The 17,743-nt window shown below is 29.1% G+C and overlaps 1 protein-coding gene across 1 annotated transcript; it reads right to left on the reverse strand.

Annotated features, from left to right (window-relative positions):
• Positions 1-898: 898 nt before the first annotated feature.
• On the reverse strand, positions 899-7,556 carry LOC125839727 (probable lipid-A-disaccharide synthase, mitochondrial). Its single transcript, XM_049518714.1, has 9 exons — positions 7,482-7,556; positions 7,136-7,383; positions 5,563-5,662; positions 5,301-5,406; positions 4,980-5,200; positions 4,447-4,525; positions 3,872-4,110; positions 2,076-2,302; positions 899-1,149 (listed from the first exon to the last, which is right to left on the reverse strand). The coding sequence occupies exons 2-9, from the start codon at positions 7,369-7,371 to the stop codon at positions 957-959; spliced, it is 1,401 nt and encodes a 466-aa protein (XP_049374671.1). The 5' UTR covers positions 7,372-7,383; positions 7,482-7,556; the 3' UTR covers positions 899-956.
• Positions 7,557-17,743: the final 10,187 nt, after the last annotated feature.

Here is a 17,743-nt window from a genome sequence, read left to right on the forward strand (position 1 = left end):
TTTTGTGTTTGTTACGACATCATCATTTTACACATAATAAATTTGAAAAAATATTTCCTCACCAAATTATCAATTTTTTGCGAGTATACATGTTCTCTTTATTTATCTAAATTATTGAGTTAGCGAAATATTGTTCAAACCCGAATAAGCATCAGCATTGAGGTGTATTTAATTTTAATATAAAGAAAGTGATAATTTACTCTAGTTTAAATGGACAAATGAAATAATATATAGCTAAGATACGACACTGGCAAAAAATAATATTTTATGTATGTTTTGAACCATTTTAACTCTTTTATTCTTGTGCTTGGCACATTATTCTTTCCGTTTCCGTTTTGGATATCTGCCTTCATTCTCGTTAGCAGCTTTTTTGTGTGTGAAATTACATCACATCTTCAGCCTCACAAACAAACTATCTTTTTTTTTCCACCCGGTGTCCGGGCGCTCCCTCAACAAAAGGGACGCTGTACTCAAAGGGACTCAAACCCGAGATCTCTGATTAAAGATGAAGGAACACTTATCACTCCCCACGAGCATTTTATCACCATACTGAGAATTACAAAGCAGAAAAGACGAAGGAAGAACAAGTGTCCTATGGATTCAGGAGCATCAAAACATAAAGGACAGTGCAGTGTTTTTTGTGATTCCTCATTTGACAAACCTGTCTCTAGTATACAATCTTCCCATAGCTGTTACTTTATTAAATACAAAAAGTCACTTGGGAGCATCATAACATATTGTTGAATCCGAAGGCAAAAGGGCCACTTTTTTAAGCTAAAATGTCAAAACGGACAATCAATTCGTAGAAAAACCAAAAGATTAGTTGACAATTAGCCAACCACTGAAATGATTCAACTACCTTTCAGTTGCTAACCTCCAAACATATTATCTTACATTTCCGCCTGCATCTTATCTCCATTTTGCTTATGACAACCACTTGAATTAGAACAAAAATCTTATTCCAGCTTCCTCTGATAATACAGTACTGCATATGCTGCAACCATACTTGGTGTACAATCAGAAAACGGAACACTCATCTCCACCCGGGTTGAGCAACCAAAGCTAATCTCTGGAGGCCTTAGCAGCTTAATAACCTTTTCCGCAGCAATAATTTGTTTTTCTCGAAGGTTGTCATCAAGTATTAAATCCCTGCAATTTCAAGATTCCCGAGTGATACTGTAAGTCATTTTAAAGATTTATAGCATGTACTTTCACACACATAGGCACACAATTGTAGCTCTCTAATTTTCATCTTTAAAAACCTTTTGTTATCTTTGATTGGTTTCATCTGCATTTTCTAACAACGAAAAATAACAAACTGCAATGTGGAAGAAAGTATAATCTCCTGCCTCATGGTCAGCTCATCCATTTCTTTAGTATATATTCTTTTGATGAAAACATGCACCAAGAAGGCGCAGCAGGTGTGCAGTACAAAAGCTCAGTTCCTTATAAATGCAGGGAGCTGAGAAAGGCTAGCATGGACTCCATGTCATATACAGACAAAAGATTACACCAGAACTCCTAAAAATACAATGACTTTAACTTATACTTCAGTCTGTGTATAGGTATAACTTTTCCTTCAATACTCTCTCTTAATTCTGCCCCTTCTTTTCCATATTAGTATTATTATTGTTACTCTCTTATTATCTTTTTCTTCGATTTTATTGGTAACTGACAACTGTTGTTTCCTTTGCTTCGGTTATCGTATTATTTTGATGTTGTTACTGTTCTTTTCTCCATTATTTCCAACGTGGCTTCTTCACTACAGTATTTCCTTTTCACACATGCATTGAAATACTTAACTTGAGCCAAGGGTAATAACGGAAGCAGTCTCTCTACCTTCACAAGATAGGGGTTAGGTCTCGTACACACCACCCTACTCGGAATTCACTTATGGGATAATACTGGATATGTGGTTGTTGTAATAGTACCCAAAAAAAAGTGTAAGCAGCTTATGCATTTCATTGGAAGATATTGTCCAAGACAGTCATTTTATACATCACCAAAGTTTACCTAAATTGCTCCAGATAGAGTGAGAAACCAAAAGGGATAATGGTCATTTAGAGGAAGCTTACTTGAGCAATGATGCCAATTTCGAAGGTGTGCATTCCTGGAATAGAGCTTCAGGAATTACGGCTGAATCCAATAGAATATTAGGAAGAGAGATGTATGGTATAATAGCTTTGTAACGTATGAACCATTCTGTCAGGAGATGGGCTCGATATGCAACAACACATGGCAGTCGTGCAAGCTGCATCTCCATTGCAACTGTACCTGAAGTACATAGTGCTACACTGCTAGCCTGCATTATGCAGAAATGCAGTTCAAGTTACCAACTCCACCTTGAAACATTGCGTAACAAATTAACAATTTAGATATTCAACAACAACATACTTGGTGTAATCCCACAAGTGGGGTCTGGGGTGGGTAGGATGTATGCCAGCCTTACCCCTACCTTTGTGTGGTAGGTAGGTTGTTTCGATAGACCCTCAACTCAAAGGAGAAGTTATAGAAGTATAGATGCCAATGGCAGAAAGTGTGCAATCATAAAATGGACTCCACAATCCATACCCACAATTAAAGTAGTTAACCTATATAACTTTTTAACATTATCTTTATTCATACAGATGAACTACTCCCCCGCTTCAAATTATGTGACATACTTTGACTCAGCACAGAGTTTAGGAAAAATACTTTTGAATCTTGTGGCCTCAAATATGTCATACATTTGTGTGGCTATAAAAGTTCTTCGTTAATGACAAAATGAAAAAATTTCAAGTTAAATTGTTTTCTAGTATAGAAATGTGACAAATCTTTTTTGGAACGGACTAATGGAGAAATTGTTTCACATAAAAAGGAACACTCATGAACCATAAAAGTAAAGGGAAAAGGACAGTCATATGAATGGATCCACGTATTATCTCCATAGTTGATTTAGTCATACACAGAAAATGTCACTTCTTTACTCATTAGATGATTTAACAGCAGAAAGATGTTCTTAGGCTTTGTATGTCCTCCTAAATAATTACAAACAATGAACTGAAGTTTCAGTGTTTGGTATATGAAAAGAGAAAAGTATTGGTGGCGACAAAGTGTCAAGTAAATAATTCACGCACAATCCAAATACTAACAACTATATTTAGGAAAAGTCTGGTTGGTTAAACAAAGATTATCTAAAACCAGTCTTGGTGTAACCACTGACTATTGAAACATCCTACACCAGTTAAGAATCTAATCCACATTAGAACTCTTTGGATTACTAAAAGCAATGAAACAACTTAAGAAAGACAAGAATTTTTTTTGTGAAAGATTCTACCAATTGAAAAAAGCTCATAAGCCAAGTGTCAAGTCTTTTTCACTCGATCTTGTTCTGGATTTTTATTAAGCTTCAATCTGCCAAGAGCTTGATATATGCTACCTATCATCAAGGACAAAACTAGAACTGACAACATGGTTTCCAATTGACCAGCCTTTAGTAGCAAAGACTTGGTCATCATCCTTGGATACTAGATTCCCCCATCAAGTGGCTGACTCTTCCCAACTCACAGTGACTATCAGCCTCTCAGCATTGCGAAGAACAATTCAATGCAAAGAAGAATGAAAAGATGCTAGCATTCCATTACAAGGTGTAAGTAATTGAGGTTTGTACCTTATGAATACCACCAAGAGACTTGCCCCTTTTTCCAGTTACACCATATTTCAAAATTGAGTCATTTTGGTCACAGTATGTCTCAAAACAGTTGAGCTATTCTAGAATAGTGAACATTCAAACTTTTGCTGAGCCCCAAAAGTACAAAGCCAGAATAGAATGCATAACTCTAGTTCTAGCTACTTAACTAAAAACTGTATAGGTACAAGCTCAAGTGCTTACACTAAATGAATCGTATTTCATCTGGTGTGATCCTCCAGAAACCAATACAACAGATGATGGCCACTTACGAACAGCTTTACTGATGTAGTCTTCCACATGTTGATTAGGTGCCACATGAACTGCTGCTACCAAGTTCGGAAAAGAACCTTTTAATTGCTCCAAATTTTTAGAGAATATGGGGAACATTCGAGTAACCTCCTGTAATCTACTTCCAGGAAGCAAGGAAATAACTGGGGATCCTTCAAATTAAACAAGAAAACATAATTAGAAAGCTGACAAAGATAATCGAAACTGAGGGATTAGCACACATGACACAACCAACCAATGAGAAGGAAATCGATATCCATTTTTTTGGGTAAGACACTGGAAGGATAGAGATTTTAACATATGAGGAGTGAACACGGGGAGAAAATCTTGCATTATTAGATAAATGTCAAATTACAGCAAAAACATAGAAATATATTTTGTTCATAAAAATCAAAAGCTTTTCCCACATTAAACACCTTTGTACTTTCATCAAGAAATAAAGTTACAGCAGAAGCTTTCTAGAAACAGTATCATACAATTTAACATACCCGATGATATTCCATAACCAGTTAGAAATGCTTCAGCATTTCCTTCAATTCTGTATCTTCTTTCAGTGGCATCCTTCCCCTAAAATTCAATATAAAACTACATTAATATTAAATGATCCTTCCGTCAATCAACTACATTAGATTATAATTCACTGTTTCGTGGTGGAATAAATTAGAAGTTGTTAATTGACAACAGAAAAATGCAATTTCAAAAGTTAAAATACCATACTCTGACCTGAAGACATTATGATGGAACCAATCTATCAGAACAATCATACAAAATTTCTAAGTGAATTGTTTCTTGATAGGAGTTTCTCTATTGTACCAGCAAAATCATACCTGAATTCTCAGTAGATTGTTTCTTGAAAAGAAAAAATATCTGCATGCCCAAAAGCTAAAAAGCCAGATTATAGTACTAGAACTTAGAAGGCATAATTTGAGTGGTGAAGGATGCACTACTACGTCATTAGTCGTTATTACTGCTTGTCATGTACCAAACGTTAAATAGAACACATATCAAAATACTGATTTACCTGGCATTCCGGAATATCTTCAAGGGTGGGATGACCAACAAAGGTTGCTGCTACGCCATTTGATCTACAGACTTCTGCCTCAAATGGAAGAATGCATAATACATGATCCACAAAGTGAAGAAGTCCTTTAAGTCTTGCTTCACCGCCTTTCCAGGCCCAAAATGATGGTGATACATAATGGAAGTGCAGCGGGCTAACCATCCCCTGTTGAACACAAGCAGCTGCAAAATGTATTTCCTATATTCCTAATACCTTACTTTTCCCAATACAAAGGTAAACTTGAAAATCTCTTTCGAACTCACAAAAGCTACAGAGCATTACCCCTCAGATGCTTTAGGAAACGGAAGGAAAATCCTTTAGCGTCTACAGTGAGTACGACATGAGGCTTAAAAGAAAGAGCAGCTTCTATAGTTTGCTTGAGCCTAACCTGACATTTTAAAATCCAAATAAGCTCCTTATTTCATGCATATATCAAACCATTCAGACAGCATAAATCTTTTCCTTCAAAATGTCACTTCAAGTAAATCACTTGGAAAAACTACAACTTGATTTTCTTTATGCAGATATTCATAAGTATCCGTACTCTAAACTGATTAAGATACGGCAGCAACTCCCAAATGCCCATTACTGCAATATCCTCCATCGGGAACAAAGGATTCAACCCTTGCTTAGACATCATCTTCCTGGAAATATACACAGAAATAACAATGATAATTAAGGAGTTGACAACTTGACTTATGCATGAAGCATTATTGACTAGTGAAAAGCATAAGATACTTTCAAGTTTAAATTTTAACTTTAACAAGCTGATATCAATCGTCAATAAGGGTGCGAGAAAGAATGAAAACATCTCAAGCCATAGTTATCGATTATGTGAACACTATAGTAGTTTAGAATCTTAAGAGACTAAGGGGTCGTTTGGTACAAAAATGCATAATGAAGGGATTACTAACGCATGGATTAGTAATACATGGATTAGTAATGTAGGGTTTAGTAATGCAGGGATTAGTTTTTATCAAGTGTTTGGTTCATTGTTTCCCACCTAATCTTATGTTTGGTTTAAAACTCTAGAAAAAGTTTCTTTTCTATTATACCCTTGAGTTATTATGAGATTTTATATTACGTTTAACTAGTCAAGTTAGATACTAAAATATTATAAAAATATATATTATTAATTTTGAGGTGTGATATGCCACTATAGAGATCCTTGATAGCATGGTATATTTCTAATTTTTTGTTGGTCAGATATACCTTAAACTTAATATGGATTTAAGGCTACTTAAATTGTTCAAATACATGAAGCTTATTTTTAAAAAAAAAAAAAACAGTTCAAGTGGTCAATCGACGAACTACATTTTTTTTTAAAAACCCAAAAAAATCAACCCAATATAACAAATCAAACATGGAGAAAAAAATATTAGTTTGTGAGATCATCAAATTACATGGAACGAATTTGGGGAATGTAAAAGAATATTTCTAAATATTCTCATATAAATAAAAAAGAACATTAAATTACAAAAAAAAATGGAAAAAAGATTTGGGGATAGTTTAGTCCTTTTGGGGTCTTATCCAAGGATTGTTAAACCTTGGATTAGTTATCCCTCCCTTTTCTAGGGATAAAATAAGACATTGTATGAGGTATAACTAATCCATCCTTTTCTAGGGATAAAATAAGACATTGTATGAGGTATAACTAATCCATGGATTACTTTAAATAAAGTAACCAAACAATGTTTTTGTTGGACTAAATTTTAATCCATGGACTATTTTGATTAATACCTCCTACCAAACGGATCCTAAGAGTGTACCTCAAATTTCCTATAGACTATGTGAACACTATAGTACTCATCCCTTTCAATTTGTTTGTATTATTTCCCTTTTTAGTCCATTTCAAAAAAATGCATCTTTACTTTTCTGGCAACTCCTTAATTCTAACTTTTCACATGACATATTTAAGACTACGAGATTAAAAGACATTCTAGTACAAAATTCAAAAGTTTCTTTAATTTCTTAAAGTTTTTGTCTAAGTCAAAACGAGATAAACAAATTAAAACAGAGGAAAGGCATACAAAGTTGCGGAAAAAGAACTGTTCTTGGCAAACCAAAGAAGACAGAAAATATGATAAACAGAGAACTAAAAGAAAGTTAAACGTTACCCTCCAACACCAGCAAAACGAACAGGCAAAGGAGAAAGCTTTATTAGAGAACCCATTACACGGGACCCAATTGTATCACCAGAAACCTCCCCAGCAACAATGAAGACCCTAAGTTCACCATCTTTTGAAGCAAAATCAACTGCAGATTGACTTGAAACTGAGAATGTTCGTCTCATTTTCCGCATCAACTTCATGTTTACCCCCCAATTCACATTCCAAATTCTTCTAAAACCCATATCTTTGCAAACCTATCATCAAAATAATATACACAAAATCTTAGAAAAACCCTTAATTTGAAAAGTACTAAAGCAGTAAATGAAATGGAAATTTCATCCAATCACTGAACTTGATTCTTCTTTTTGCCTGGAAAATGGCAGAGACTGAACAGATTCACCAGCTCTCCATCTCTTCTTTCCCTTCTTCTGGAAAAGATTAGCAAAAAGACCAAATGACAATTTGGTTCAAAATCAAATTATTTTGATATTATAATTTTTATTCTATTTAAAATAAATTATTTTGTGATTGTAATAATGTATCTTTATTAATCAATGGAAAAGGGTCAAAATTACCCCTGAACTATGCGAAATAGATCACTTATATCTTTCGTTATATTTTAGGATAAAAAATGTCTCGCTGTCATCCTAAGAGATCATAAATACCCTTAAGAGTAAACACCCCAAATATTTAGGGCTCGTTTGGTGTGAGGGATTAGAAATAATAGTGATGGGATAAGGAAATAGTGATGGGATAAAAAAAAAATTATGTTGTTTGGTTGGCAAGTCCGGGATAACTTATCCCGGGATTAATAATTAGTACCGGGATAAGTTATCCCTCCCCATGGGTGGTATAGTAATCCCGGGATAACTTATCCCGAGATAGAATAGGTAAATGACAAATATGTCCCTTTAAATCCTTTTTATATATCATTTTTTACATTTATGTATATTTACATTTTTTTTAATACCATGTATAATAATATTTACTACTCCTTATTTTTATGATAATTATACATATTTTTCTATTAAAAAATTATACTATATAAATATAATTTTTATTTATGAATTTATTTGACTAATTCTTATGTTTATTTTATTTTGATTTCTCATAAATTTTCTTCTCTTTAATAAACTTAAGAGGAAAGTTCTATTTTTAAGCTAAATAAGAAAAAAGTTATATTTTTAAATACACATGGTACTTATCATGGGAATACATAAACAAAAATATTTAAGTTAAAAAAAATAAAAGTTTTATTTTAAAAAATGAATAACTAAAGCTCACAAAGAAAAATTTAAAAAGTTTAAATAAAGTGAAGGGTAATTTTGTAAACAAACAACTTGTTCTTAAAATTTATCAATATATATTATTTTGAATATAACAAACCAAACACTCAATAAGAAATAATCCCAGGACAACTTATCCCATCATAACTAATCCCAACATAACTTATCCCAACATAACTTATCCCATCATAACTCATATTCAAACCAAACGACCCCTTAGGGACATGGGACTAATCCCTCCACCTAAGCGTTACCAACTAGGATTCACTATAAAAGAACTAGACATTTAGCGGCGACATAAGTCGCCACAAATACCCAAAATATCGCCACTAAAGATTTTAAATGATTTTTAACATTAAATTCTAATTTTGTGTCTTTTTCTTCATTGTTTTAAAAAAATCACAAATGATACTTATTGATCAAGGAGGAGTTTGAAGACACTATATGTTTTATTTTTATGATATATGTAAATGCATAAAATGTACTATCAGGGGCGGATGTACAGTGTGTCGAGGGGGTTCATCTAAACCCCCTCGATAAAAAAATTACATTGTATATATAAGATCGATTTTTCTGTTTACGTGTATATATTTAAAATTGAACCCCTTGAGCATATGTCAAAGGAGTAGCTCAATGGTAAACTGGGTTCAAGAAAGTGCATTTTGTGGGCTTGGTCGCAGGTTTGAATCTAGCGAGTAGCAACCTTTTTTTTTCTAATTTAGAAGCGTTTTGCTGGCTTAAATTTTAAGTGTTTTTATTAAAAATAAATAGAACAACGACGACATTTCATTAATGACTAAAATTTTATATTTTAAATCTTTAATTGAAAAGTCAACAAATAAAAAACCCTCTTTTTTCTAAGGATTTCAATATTCTATTTTTTCCTCCTAGTCTTCTCTTTCAACTAGAATACTGCCTCTTGTTTTGCTGCTCGTCTGATGCCTGCTCCTGCTTGATGTCGCTGCTCACTGTCGTTGGTGGTCCTCCGATCTCCGCGGATCATTTCATTCTATTCTCCATTCATGATTCGACCATTGATGGCAACCTCTGTAAGTTCTTGTATTTTTTGTTTTTTAAAAAAAAAAAATCAAAATTCTATATGTGTAGTGTGCCAAAAAGAATTTTTGTGAGTTTTTGCTTTGATTTGTGTTTATTGTCAGTCTTTCTAATGTTAAATTTGTGCTTGCTCTCCATTTGCACTTTCAGGAGCCGGAGACAATTCTAAAGGAATTGAAGAACTTGTAGAATTTTTGAATGAGTTGTGCTACTTTATTATCATTTTATAGATATGTACTTTAAATTTGTTTCTTATGATAAGTTGTAATAGTAAGAAATTATTTGAACTAAGGATTTTTTTGTCAACCCGTTTGTTATTCAATCCGTTCATATATGATCCGACCCGACCCGACCCGTTTATTTATGGATATTATTAGTGTGATTATTTTTTTTTTTAACCCCCTCGATAGAATTTCTGGCTCCGCCATTGTGTACTATGATGCATTATGTAGTAGGAGATTTGAATCGAGAAGTAATTTTGATGATTTTTGTAATAATATTGAATGTTTTTAATATTGATAGTGCATGTTATTTATTTTAAAAATTAGGTTGCAACCGAAAATTAATTATCATATTTTTTTGTTGAAAAAATATGTTATACTAGGGAATGGTTGTTGTAGCCTTAGTCATCACTAAAAATCACTCATAATCTTTAGAGGCAATATTTTGGGATTTTGTGGCGACTTTTATCGCCTCTAAAGGTCTAATTCTTTTGTAGTGAATCCTATTTGGTAACACTTAGGTAGAGGATTTAGTCCCATGCGGCTTGCCACGTCACTAAAAATTTGGGTAGTTAACTCTTGAGGGTATTTGTAGTCTCTTGGGATAACGGTAAGGGTATTTTTGATCCCAAAATGTAATAGAGGGTATAAGTGGTCTATTTCGCATGGTTCAGGGGTATTTTTGACTATTTTTTGTTTAATCAAATACAAAATAGATTTGCTTTAATATTTTACGGAAAGGGGTCATATTTGCCCTTATCCCTTCAGAAGGGTTATATTTGTCTTTGTTATACTTTTTTGCTATATTTATCTGTGTCATCTAACTTTAGCCACATATTTACCCTTGGATCGTTAAGTGTCTTATCATCATAAGTGGCGCCCACGTGACACGCTTACATGGATATATATATATTTTTCCCTTTAAATATTTTTTCTAATTTAATTATTATACCCAATCCAATATTACCCACCCATTTAACTCATAAAACTCAACTCCTAATACTTATTTAGCTATGTATATTGTGATTTTGATATTCATATGCAATGTGTCCTTCTGCCCCTAATTGATGTTCTTCACATCACCATCATCATGAACTTGAGCTCATATTTTAATCCCCTTTCGATAATGATGCAGATGTTGTTTTTGTTTGAGACAATGCGATTCTTAATTGCTGGTTGAATTATTGTGCTAATTGTGATTTTGGCACACATCTCGAATGAGCCATTTTCAAATCTGTTGGACAACAAATCGAAACTACCGATCAACAAATCAAGAGCAAATCGAGTAATAATCAGTCAAACAGAGGAGGAACCAATCAAGATACAAGAAATCAATCATGAAGATGAAGATAAAAACAGAGGGATGACTAATGAAGAAATTAAAATGATACATTTTAGCCACTCCATGCTTTGGCACTCTCTGAAGTTCAATAAACAATAAAAATGATGGGCAGTCCCAGTTCTTTCTCTGTTAAAAGTTTGTGATTTTCTCCTGGAAAAGTCATAATCTATCTACATAAGAAAAACCACCACATGTCAGCGCCACAAATTTTCAGAATTTTAAATAATTAATAATTAATAATTAATTATTATTTAACTATTATCTATCTATAAATATAAAATTTTAAATTATAATAGACACATGTCATCAACTTACATAAATACTGACAAATATTAGAATTTCTAAAAACATATTTAATTTTTATTTCAATATAATTTATAAATTAGTTAAAAATTTATTTCAATCATTTATAAATTAGTTAAAATTTGATTTTTTTTTAGTATATGACAACTTCAATATTTTTTAAAAATACTTTTTTTTTTAAAAAAAAACTACAGTTGTCCTCAAAAACTTTATATCTCTAAATTTTTCTAATTATCTTTTATTAAAAGAACAACAATTTTAAAAAGGAAAAAAAAACATACGTAAATTAACATTAATTTAAAACGGAAAAAGCATTGCCTCTTTAATTATATATCTAAATTTTACTAATTATCTTTTATTAAAATAATAGTATTGCTTTATATTTTTAAAAAACTAGAAAAATATTATCTTTCATTATTTAAATGTATTGCTTTATATTTTTATAAAAAGTAGAAAAGAATATATAAAATAAAAAACGTTGTCCATCCGCCATTTTAAATAAGTAAGTAGCAAAACTTTCCACTAATTAACAAAACTGTTAAATGAATAAATAAAATTAAAATAAAAAAATAAAAAAATATAAAATGTTGTCCATCAGCCGTTTTTAAAATAAATAAATAGTAAAATCATCCACTAATTAACAATAAACTGTTACATGAAGATATACTTAAAAAAATAAAAAAGATTTTAAATGCACTTTTTCAAATTACATAAACAACCCATGCAATATTTCAATCACTATTTTTTGAATTTGAATTTAAAGTGGTTATTAAAACCGCTCCATCCATTATCTCTACTAGTTTACGTATCCGCGCGTTGGGCGATAATTTATAGATAATTTCAAAGTCAACTATTATAAAATAATATAGTAAAGTTTATATGAGATAATGTTGTGAAAACAAATCAATATTTAAGTTTAGTTATCTAAATTTGACAATAATGAATTTTAGTATTATTTTATTTATTTATTTATTAAATTATTCAAAATCATAAATACTCTCACACAATCTATATCATCATCTTGTTAGAAAAATAAAAATATAATAACATTAAACATTAGACAAAAATAAATTGTAACTAAGAAAAGTTTTATGATTATGATAATGTTAAGCATAAAATAGTTTTAAACACTTGATTATAAGCATGATATTCAAAATTTTAAATTTTATCTTTTATTTTTTCTGAAAATTAAGTATCAATTATATGATACTTTAAAAAAAAACTATAATTATATGATATTTTTTATTAAAAAAACATATAATTATATGATATTTTAGTACTATATAATTCTTACACATAAACGATATTTTTATAAATTTATATCCAAATCAATTTCAAATAACACAATGAACGGATAAAGATATATCAGAAAAAACAATCCTATCAAATTAAATTCTTATTACAAAAGAAGAATCATTAAGAAGATGGGCAAAATCAATGAGAAAGTCGTTTATTACATATGTATTAGTCCTCAAAATTAAAGAAAATATATTTTTATTGTATTAATTAAGAATTAAAATATAACTATAATCTGATCAAAATATTATTAAAAATATATTTAAGAAAAATTATATTGAGGTCACTCAATAAAATCTCAATTATACTCATATCACAAAATTTTCTTTTAATTATAAAATAATTACCAAAAACTAAATTTTCTAATGTAAAAAATGTCTTCTTAAAGCATGAGTAGTAGAAATGCATCTTCACTCTTTTGCTAACTTTGTTTGGATTAACTTTTAAAATTTGTTTTTTTTTAACACCATGATTTTTGGCATAACTTATATGCACCTTAATAAAGTTTTTTTTTCTTTCAAAAAGTACTTTTGATTTCAATTCAACCGAGACATAAAAGACTCAATTCGTGTGAATTCTTTGGTAGAGTGTATTGACAAAAATAATGCTTGCATTAGCTTTGTATATTAGTAGTACCTTGTTTGGTACTTTTTTTCATGCTATGTATAACTAATGCACTCTATTGTGTATTGGGGAGTGTATTACTAATACCATGGATTTCTAGGTATTAGTAATGCAAAGGGATTTAATGCATGCATTAGCATTTTAAAGACACAAATATCCCTCAAAAGCACTTTTACATCTTTTTCACCATATGTGTGGAGGATATTTTTATAAATAATTATTTTTGTACAATACATGCTATTTTTAATACACTAAACCAAACAATGCATAAGAAATAATTTATGTACAACTAATGCAAGCATTGCTAATACACTCTATTTAACATTATTTTTATACACTCTACCAAACGATCCCTTAGTATGTCAATTTCATCTTAAGATTTTATCCATTTCCTTAGTGAAATTTATCATCATATTTTTGCAATTCTTCGATTGTCATTTGATTTCAATTCAATCAATACATAAAAGACTCATATTGCATAGTGCATCATATTTTTACAGATTTGAGTTTTTTAATTTATTTTTTATGTATGTATGTATGTATAATATTAATTGAAAATTTAAATATGTACATATTAATTTAATAAAGATTAAACATCACTTCAAAATTTAATAATAGATATTTAAAATAATTCTATAAAATAATCTTAATATTAAAATTGCATTCATACTTGTCTCTTTTATTAATCTGAATCCCAAAACCAATTTTTAAAATAATAAGTCACACGTGAATCAAAAACATTTTTTAAAATAATTAGCCAAACATAAATTTAAAAATATATTTTTAAAAATGGAAATATAGTTATTCGTTATGCTCTAAATTTCTCGCCCATCTCTTGATTAAATTTATTTTTATTAGTAATCAAACCACATATCAAAATTTTCTTAATGTATCAACCCATGTTTGTGTTTCTTGAATTGAAAAAATGAACTATATACAACATTTTAAATACAAAAAATTCAAAAGAAAATTTAAAAAACACAAAAATGATAATCAAAGAAAATTTATTAATAAGAATTATTACTTCCATTTAGGAACAAATTGAAAATGAAAAATGGAAAAATAAAAATAAATAAGAACTATCAATAATTTGAAAGTATTTCGGGAAACAATGGTGACTCCTTCTCCGTTTTCTTAATTACCCAATTGATATGACTATCGAGTTTGTTGTTAATGCCTCTAATTCGTCTCTCATAAAACTAATACAGGCCTATGTGTTGATTTTCTTTCATTTTTTGGTGCCATTGAAATCAGAAAATATGAAGCTTTTATAGGTTGAATTATTAAGTGGCAGACGGCTCCACTCTTCAAGCCTTAATTTTTTTTTCTTAATTAATTAAGTCTTAAAATTCAGTAATTCATACAGTTACCATGTGTAATGGATAAGGCTTATCATTCAGTTTTTATCTTCGAGTTATATTATTATTTAAATTTTAAAAATTAATTTATTTAAAAAATATTTGGGAAATGTGTGAACACGAGAGGAGATTTAGGGTAAGTGGGTTTACAAATAGTATTTTGAAATTTCGTATTATTAAAAAGGGCTTTCAGTTAACTGCATGTTTAGTTTCTATTTTGTTTTTAAAATTGAAACTTATTTTATTTAATATAATTGTAGATATTTAATTTTAATCGTCTTAAAAACCTGATTTATTTACTATTGTAGTGGCATCCGTTATTTGTGAGTTTGTAAAAAAATATTAATTAAATTTTGATTTATAAAATTAAAATAATTTAAATTATGAAGTCTTAGAAAGGAAGAAAAAAAACTCATAATCAGTTACCTATAATTTAGGAATCCACTATCTAAAAATTGAAAAGATAACTCCAATTACATAAATTTAAAATTGATTTTAATTTGATATTATAAATAAATAATGTGATACAATTAGTTTGTTAGAATTAATGTAGTTAACGTAAACAAATTTTAAAAACTGTTTTTAATTTATGTTGATATTAAAAACTGTTTATTCAACTAGGTATATAGTATTTAAAATTCATTGAAGACTTATGTAACTGCCGTTGTAATTTTTTTAAAAGTTTATAAATTTGTTTTTTTTTAATAATTGTATAATATTTAATTATTTATTATTTAAAATTCTGAAAATTTGTGACGCTGACATGTGACGGGTTTTTTTTCTCGTATTATATATAGATAGAAGATAGATTCTCTCTCCTTCCTCTCTCTATATATACATAACTAAATTCAATTAAAAAATTAATGGAATTATTCTTCTTCAAATGTGTAAAGTTATTCGGTGAATTATTTTCATTCTTCTTAACTTCATCTTCTTTTGGGGCGAATTGATAGATTATTTTATGACTAGCCGAAGAAACTGAATAGATTTGTAAAGTAAAAAGTAAAAGTCAAGAAGAAGAAGAACAATATTTATCAAAGTGAAAATCTTCGATACATGATGATATTTTTAGATTATAATATCTTATTAACTTTTTGGTTTATTTTATTTTATTTGATTTGTTTCTGTCACATTTTTTACTTAAATTCTTTATATTGAATAAGTTCTATAAAGAATTTAAGTACAAAATGGAGGTGTTTATGTTTGTGAATGAAATTTACATCAATGGAGGTGTAGTTTTGCCTCACAATTAGGAGATAAAAGAATGTGTTCATCATTATTTATTAGTGTAAAGATATTTTACCACTTCAAAATCACAGTAATCATGTAATTGATATCATACTATATATAATGGCAAAAAAAATAAAAATTAATCAATGAGAAGTGCTCAAGCAATATTTTAAAATAAAAACAAAATACAAAATTTTCATGTGGATATTTTAGTTATAAAGGTTAAACTCAAATTATTATATCTAAGAAAAAAAATTTAGAGTCACAATTTAGTAATGATATTATTTGAGTTACAAATGAAATACAAAATGAAAAAAGTTCATATAATTATCATTGAAGAAAAATAATTGAAAAAAAAAGAGAGGATGATAATGTATAAATAAATAATGCAATAAATAGTATCATGTCACTTAGTAATAATTCTTAATAGATAAAGTTAAGAATATTGTATAATGATAAAATTTCTAGCAACATAATAAAAAATTAACAATTAACTAAATTTATTTAAATATAATCTCAAATTCTATATTGAAAATAAATGGGAATTTTTTTTAGCAACTTATCACATATAATATAAAAAACAATTCTTAAAAGAATCGGTATTTTTTAATAAACAAAAACATTGAAAAGAAAAAGAAGAAGAACATATCTTCTTATATTTTGAATACAAAATCTCAATTTAACACCGTTAATATAATCTTATTTCGATTACATGTAAAATCTTACGTGAGGAAATAAAAAATAATTGAAATATATGATAAAAATTATTTAGAAAAAAAGTCATAGAGATAATATGAAAATATTGTAATGTGGATTCATTTAAAAACTAAAATAACATAATGAAATAATACAAAAATATGTTATTAAGAAATTTGACAATGAGGAATTGCAAAACATATCGTAAAGCATATAATTTTTGTCCTTATCTTTGAATGAGTAACTTTTTTAATGATTTAATTTTGAAATAAAATAACTGTGCATTGCGCGGGTACGTATACTAGTAAGATAAATATTGGGAGTTAGGTTTTATGGATTAAATGGGTGGGTATAATAATTTAAAAAAAAATTTAAAAAAAAACTAAAGGAAAAAAAATATATATCCATGTAAGCGTGCTACGTAGGCGTCACATATGGTAATAAAAAAGTGGAAATAAGGCACTAAACAGTCCAAGGTATGCGTCTAAAGTTGGATGGTAAAGACAAATATATTTTTAAAAGAGTATGGTGAAGGGCAAATATAACCCTTTTCTAAAAGTACAAGGGCGAATATGACTTTTCTGAATATTTTATATACGTGTATTGTCCAACTAAGAGAAAATGACCAAAATGGTTCTTAATATATGGGTGATATTTTACCTTGGTCCTTGATATAATTTCACTTTATTGAAATGGTCCTTAATATATAACAAATGTATTCATTTTGATCCTTAATGTATTCCACTTGATTGAAATGGTCCTTAATGTATAACAAAATATATTCATTTTGGTCTTTCACCCTAAATCTAAAGAATTTATAAATAAATAAAAAAAGGTGTTAAATTCAACTATGAACCCTACGTGGCTAACAAAATTTATCATTGTTGTCTTCTTTGTTAGCTCTAAAGAAAGAAGGGTATAATTATCCAACAATTATCTATCTACCTTGACTCAATTATATGAAATTGAAAATATCATAATAATTCAAGGGTATAATTGGAAATAAAATTATTTTTTTGTAGAGTTTTAAGCAAAAAACAAAATTAGGTGGGAAGCAGTGAACCAAACACTTGATAAAAAACAATCTCCACATTATTAATCTATGTATTGTTAATCTCTACGTTACTAATCCTTACATTATTAATCTTTATATACCCCTTAGTTAAGATCAAAATAAAAGGCTAAGTATATATTTATTACGG

This window comes from Solanum verrucosum, unplaced genomic scaffold, assembly GCF_900185275.1.
Source record: "Solanum verrucosum unplaced genomic scaffold, falcon-dt-bn FXZP01000175.1, whole genome shotgun sequence".
NCBI classification, from domain to species: domain Eukaryota; kingdom Viridiplantae; phylum Streptophyta; class Magnoliopsida; order Solanales; family Solanaceae; genus Solanum; species Solanum verrucosum.